Source organism: Capsicum annuum, chromosome 2 (genome assembly GCF_002878395.1).
Source record: "Capsicum annuum cultivar UCD-10X-F1 chromosome 2, UCD10Xv1.1, whole genome shotgun sequence".
NCBI lineage: Eukaryota > Viridiplantae > Streptophyta > Magnoliopsida > Solanales > Solanaceae > Capsicum > Capsicum annuum.
In genome coordinates this window covers 40,623,441-40,630,540 of record NC_061112.1, presented here as the reverse complement: position 1 = coordinate 40,630,540, position 7,100 = coordinate 40,623,441, and the positions used below count along the sequence as shown (strand labels likewise).

Genomic DNA, 7,100 nt, shown 5'->3' with positions numbered 1-7,100 from the left:
ATCTATCTATTCCCCTAGATCATAGACCTAAGATAATTTAAACTATCCCTCTTACAAACCACCTGCGACTCTAATTGCACTATCACTTCATCCTCTTTCCTCGAGTCACTAAACTTGCACTCCAAGTACTCTGTCTTGGTCACACTCAATCTGAATGCTTTAGATTCAAGGGTCTGTCTCCAAACCTCTAACTTCTCATTAATACCTCGGTGCGACTTATCAATCAAAACTACATTATCCGCAAAAAGCAAACACCAAGGGACTTCCTCTTGTATATTCCTGGTCAACACATCCATCACTAAGTAGAATAAGAACGGGCTAAGAGTAGATCTCTGATGTAGCCCTGTCAAGACTGGGAAATGCTCAGAATCTCCTCCTGCGGTCCTTACCTGAGTCTTCACCCCCTCGTATATGTCATTAATCGAATGGATGTGCGCCACTAGTATCTTCCTCGCCTCCAAGTATCTCCATAGAACCTTCCTAGGGACCTTGTCATACATCTTTTCCAGGTCAATAAATACCATGTGGAGATCCCTCTTCCTCTCTCTATTCTGCTCAACCAGCCTCCGCACAAGGTGAATTTCCTCAATCATCAAGAAACCAGTTATAAAACCAAATTGATTCTCTAAAATATGAACTAACTTCCTCAACCTCCACTCCACTACCCTCTCCTAAATCTTCATCGTGTGACTCAATAACTTAATACAACGGTAATTGTTACAATATTGAATGTCACCTTTGTTTTTATAGATAGGAATCGTCGTGCTCCATCTCCATGCCTTGGGCATCTTAGTAGATCAAAAGATATTGTTAAGCAAACGGGTTAGCCACCTCAACCCTGCACCGGTAGAAAACTTCTAAAAATCCATCAAAATCTCATTAGGCCCCGTAGCCCTGCCCCTCCGCATCTTGCGAATAGCCTCACAGACTTCTTCCACCTTAAAATGCTCACAATATAAAAAATCATGAGACTCCTCATTGTCCTCTAGCTCTCCTAACACAATACCTCGGTCCACTTCATCGTTTAAGATCTTATGGAAATACGAATGCCATCTTTTCAGAATTAGAACGTCCTCCACTAAAACTCTAACATCCTTCCCCTTAATGCACTTCACTCGGTCCAAATCCCATCCCTTATGCTTCTTAGACTTGGCAAGCCTAAATAACCTCTTTTCCATACCTATCTCCTCTAATCCCCAATACAGTCTCTCAAAAGCTGGTGACTTAGCACCCGTAACTACTAACTTAGCCTCTTTCTTAGCTACCTTGTACTTCTCCCTGCTCACTCATTTCTCCTCTTAATCCTTACTCTCAGCTAGCTTCACGTAAGCTGCCTTCTTCGTCTCCACCTTCTTCTTCACTTCTTCATCTCACCACCAAATCCCTCTGCTGTTGGCAAGGCCTGCCCTTCGAGACACCTAGGACCTCTCTAGTAGTTCCTTGATACACCCAGTGGCCCTCTCATATATACTATCCATGTCCCCTCGAGCCTCTCAAGCCCCTATCTCTACTAACTTTGCCCCTATCTCCAAAGCCCTTGTAGGAGTCAAGTCACCCCACTTAACTCTAGAATGACCCTCCCCAACTTTCCTCTTCTTGACTATCTTCAAAATAAAATCCATCACCAGAAGTCTATATTGGGTCATAAGATTCTCATTCTGAATGACCTTACAATCCTTGCACAAAACTCTATTGCCCTTCCTAAGCAGCAAAAAGTCAATCTGGGTCATGGAAACCCTACTACAGAAAGTAATCAGATGTTCCTCCTTCTTCGGAAAGCTGGAATTAACTACCACCAACCCAAAGGACCTCGCAAAATCGAAAAGAGAAGCTCCATCGTCATTCCTATCCCCAAAACCAAAGTCTCCATGAACATCATTGTATCCCATCGGAAAAGACCCGATGTGCCCGTTGAAGTCCCCTCATATGAGAATCTTCTCTGGACTAGGCACGGCCCTAATCACTTCATCTAAAACCTCCCAAAATCTCCTCTTCTCATCCTCGTCCAGTCCCACCTGCGGCGCATAAGCACCCCAATTACCAACTTAATAGTCATCACCCTATCACTAACCCTATTTACCTCAACTACCTGCCCCCTAAGCTTTTCATAGACTATGATACCTACCTCGCTCCTACTCCTCTCACTACCTGAGTACTATAACTTGTACCCATCCATGTTCTTAGCCTTAGTGCCTACCCATTTGGTCTCCTGAACACACGAAATTTGGATCCTTCTCTTCTTAAGAATCTTTACTAGCTCTATCGACTTACCCTAAAGGGTCCCTATATTCCATGACCCAACCCTCAAGCTATCATCTCTCGAATCTCCTCCCCTAATACCTTACCTTCTGCGTCTCAAGTTTAACCCCTCACCTAAAGCTGACCCTACCCTCAAGCCCCCAGGGTCCCCACGACATGACCATATTCCACCATTACCCACCCAAGCCACTACTGAACAGATACAATAAAAGTTTAAAAATAGCAAAAGCAATAGAGACACCCGTAAAGCACCCCGACTAACTAAAGTTTAAGAGCAAATAGGAACTAAAAAAAACCTAAATCACAGTTAGAATAACCCATACAAATTATAGGTAATGAAACTATGGGAAATTATGCAAAAAATAGAGTTCAGGGATAGAAGTCACCGGGGACTTAGATCTAGTACTCAGCTCTTACTGGTTGTGCTAGATCCCAGTAACTGGGTTAATTGCCGCAAACACTTCACTGGAAAGTCCCAGGAATAGCATCGACTCCAATCTGGTCAGTGGTCGCCTGAACTGATGAAGACCCCTACCTGCTTATCTAGATCAACCTCTTTTACCACCCATAATCGACGAAATAGTTTGCCGGGGCCGATCGCTGACAAGCAGTAATGAACCTGCTTCCTTTTCCAATCTGCTGGCAGTGGGGAAAGGGAGAGGGAGACCACGAGAGCAGAGGAGAGAAGGAAGTGTACTTACTTGCCATAGGTGGTGTTTCGACGTCCGCGTTCGCTTCACTGGATGTTTAAAAAAACATTATTTAGGAAGAGAGAGAGAGAGAAACGTTATTTAGGAAGAGAGAAGAGAGAGCTTCTCCACACTGATATATGAATAAAATAATAATATAATGAAGCAGAGTTCAATCTATATACTAAATTCATAATGAAATCTATCGTTACAAAATGACACTTTGAGGATAACCAAGCATACTCCGAGAGAAAATAAAGCACTATGGGTCAGAGAGACAGAATTATGAAAGTGCAAGAACATGAATTCCTTAGTGCACACGTTTTAGCTCACAAAATAATTTCTAATAAAATTCCACATGTATCTGGAAATTAATAGTGTTGCAGCTTTTGATTTGCAGTCATTTATGGACCTGGCTCTTTAAATATCTTAATACAACTAGTTATCAACATAATTAGTATTTCTAAGGAAGTTGATTCCTTTGTAGATATTTTCCAATTGTCAAAATTAATTTCATCCTTGCTCAATAACCATGCTTGAAGTAATGAACAAAGATTAAGACCTAATCAACTTAAGAACTAATTAGCGACAACTTCCTCAGAAATGAGTTCTCTCATTGATCATAGTTGAATAAATCAAAGCACTATTGACTTATGTTTATCAAAAAATAACTCTGTCTCTATATAAATAGCAGAAACCTCAATCGATCACCAATTATATAAGAGTTATTATAATTACCAAAATTTATTACGAGCATAATCAAATAGAGACGTGCCTTTAATTAACTATAATATATATGATGGATGTGCCAAGAAAAGTATCATCTGGACATTCCACCATCATCTACCAAGAGAAGCAAGAGAAGAAGTTAATATGAATAAAATTTGTTTGCCTTATCTTTGATCGAATACCAAAGAGAACTACATCTCCTTTGACAGAGACTTGTTTAGAATTTTCATTTTTGATGTTCCATAAGAAACACTATTTAAAGGAATTTCTTCTTTTGTTTTTGTAGGTTTACATAGAAATCCTACTGTGATATATAGAATATGGGTTGTACCATTCTTTGTAGGTATCAGGACGAGTATTTTAAAATGCAGTGTTGGAGCGCGCCTCAAGGCTCGACCCAAGTTAGGATACTGGAACAATGCCTTGAGTCATAGGTGTGGGTCTTAGTCCTATGAAACTTACCCCTAAAGCGCTCGATGGTACATCCTAAGCACGTCTAACGCATGCTTAGGGATCGCCTGACAGATATTAGGCAAATTATGTATCGAATTCTTTAATTAACAGTATTGACCCTTATAATTCTATAATAACTATATAATTATTAATAGCTTTTCTCATCTATAAAAATAAGAAAGACTAAGAATAACTCTAATAACAAATGATTTTATTTGATATTTACTATTTGAAAGTATCATCATGGTGAATATCATTTAACATTATTTCTTTTAAAAACTTAATTATCTATTTTTATATCATCACTTATCATTGGTCTTCATATTATTCTCATACATCACTAAATAATCGCTATTGAAAGTAAATAATTATGCTTTATAATCTTAAAATTATTGTTAGGGTACTCATAGTGTTTATTGCTTATTTTCTTTTAGGGTTGTAAATTGCATAGCATAATTGTGATATATTTTACAAAAACAGAATTCTTTTATTATTTGAAAATTATGATTTTAGAATTGATTTCCATCCCGTAGTAGCTATTATAGTATTTCTTTATTTGTACTTGTAAAATTATGTTAGAAATTTTATTTTCTATAAATTTCATCAATCATGTTTTTAATTTTTTTAAATTATTAATTTATTATTTATAAAAAAATTTCTAACACTAGTTTACTATATTATAAATTAAAATTTAATGATTCATGGAGTTTATGCTCATCACCTCAAGGCTCACACATCGCCTCATACATGGACTTTTAAAACACTTATCAAGAGTTTTCTTCCTCTTTTGTACACCCTCTTCGATCAATAAAATACAAAAATGTAACGTTAATTAAAAAATAAAACACTATTCCATTAAGCGAAGAATATCTTAGAAAAAATATGAGGTAGCAGAATTGATTGAATATTTATGAAGAGTTGATAATTAGATTTACTACACTATGTATGATAGAAAAGCACTTCTTGTCCCATAATATAGATGGAGTGCCCTTCTAAAATTAAAAAGAATTTATATATTATGATACAAAAGATTTAGTAGACTCAACAACTAATTAAATGATGAGATTAAAAATAAAATTCTCCGGACAAATAATTAGTGATCTTCAAAATCACTGGACTATCGTTCTCTCTGACGTTCATTAAAAGATAATCAAAAAACCGACTTGGAAAATGACTTCATCTTAATAGAATGTTCGTGATTTTGGATGTCGTTGTTATCCCTTGAATCAAAAAAAAGCATTAAAGATTGTATGGCGATGTTTAGTGTATCTTCAGACATATTAGCGGAACTTACACGAAATCAATCAAGTTATGTACAATGGCATGACGATCTAGGTGAAATATTTAGCTCAATATCATATACTATTTTTTCCACAATTCTAATTCTCCATAAAATGTGTTTGAACTTAGGATATTTCTCATGTCAACCCAATAAAACAATCTAGTATTTCCCTAAAGGCAGCTGATCCCAATTTTTTTAAGACCTTAATATAGCATGTAATGACGTTTCTTGAGCCCTTTTGATTTTTGGGCACTTACTTTTTCATGAATTACTTGTCCGATAGTGTAGCGGAAACAAGGTAGTGAGTTTGAGATGAAATTAATCCTAACCTAAACATTTTTGTGGTTTCGGATAAATCATATTATTGTTGGAATAAATGGCCCAAACTCAAAATCCTAGGAGACCCAAATCTTTAGAAAGGCTATATACAATTTGAACTCGATCCCAAATATCTGTTTACATGTAGTTATTTCAGATTAACTACTTATAGTTGTCTTGGGCCGCTAAAGCGGTTGCCGTTTAATGGACCTTCATTGTTTAAGTGGCCGCACCAGATATCAAAAAATGTTGATTTTGGTCCAAGCCTACCAAGCTCCGAACGGATCCTCCTCAAAATTTGATCGGGACTCCTCAGAGACAAATCATATAGGTTACCAAGTTAAATTTGATATTTTGAAATTAATGACAATGTCAAATATTTCAAAAAGAGTTGTTATAGGCAAATTAAACCCCACAACTCTATTTTACTATTTTCCAAATAAAGGGCCGAAATAAGATAAAAAGGCCTCAAAATTTAACCAACCTCAGTACTAACCGGATCCGCTGGCACAACTTTCTTTGTCATCCGATAAATAGAATGATAAATATATATTAAAATCAACAATATGGCTTCTCAAACCTCTAAGAATATAATATTGCTCAAATTATTTTTGATTGTATCAGGAAACGTGCCTCAGACCTTAAAATCAAAATGTAGCTATTACAAGGATGGAAAAAAATAGTAAAAACACATAAAAATAGAAATATTTATATATTCATGTCGTTACATAATGCTAACCTCTCTTATATCATAAGATAACTCTCCACTCTTTATAACACTTGCAGCCATGTCATTATACTAACTATTACAACGTAGACTAATGGGAATTGTAACTGTGGTCCAAGATTTCAATCCAGCATTTTGAAGTCTCCTCCCATTCCTTTATATAATCTCCAGAAGCAAGAACATTATCTACAATAACAAACATACACTAACAAGAATTGATGCCTCTACTAGGATTTTGATATATAATGGACTGTAAGTCATTGATGGTTGTAACAGAAATTCGCCGGATAAAAATGATATAAAATTAGAGCTTAACAATAATAATCACACCTACTGGAATGGATACTGATTTAATGTTGTATTTCTACACTGAAAAATACCTTCTAATGCAGCTAAATGAGCGGAAAAATGAAAGCTTACATAACAAGGATGAAAACAACTTCAAAATCTATTCGCTAGAGAGATGATCGATTCTGAATGATTCAAATTAACAGTGGTAAATTTCAACTTTTAACAATGAAAAAGTGCTGTCTTTTATTAAAAAATATCGTAATTTGGCTCAAATTTGATTTTTATGGTATAAAAAAATGTGTGTTTTTGGAGGGAATAAAGGATCGGGGGTTTTGATATGAATATGATTTTT

At 36.0% G+C, this 7,100-nt stretch overlaps 1 protein-coding gene and 1 pseudogene across 1 annotated transcript; both read right to left on the bottom strand.

The window, feature by feature from the left end:
- Positions 1–857: 857 nt before the first annotated feature.
- Positions 858–1,889, bottom strand: LOC107857832. The gene is made up of 2 exons (XM_016702634.1): positions 1,516–1,889; positions 858–1,278 (listed from the first exon to the last, which is right to left on the bottom strand). Exons 1-2 carry the CDS (start codon positions 1,887–1,889, stop codon positions 858–860), a joined length of 795 nt encoding a protein of 264 aa, XP_016558120.1.
- A 918-nt stretch (positions 1,890–2,807) lies between these two features.
- LOC107857833 lies at positions 2,808–5,877 on the bottom strand (annotated as a pseudogene).
- Positions 5,878–7,100: the final 1,223 nt, after the last annotated feature.

Coding starts and splice junctions, on each gene's coding strand:
- LOC107857832 (XM_016702634.1), bottom strand. CDS start 1,889: ATGGGATACAATGATGTTCATGGAGACTTTGGTTTTGGGGATAGGAAT. Junction 1,279..1,515: donor GCTTTGGAGATAGGGGCAAA/GTTAGTAGAGAT, acceptor ATGAGTGAGCAG/GGAGAAGTACAAGGTAGCTA.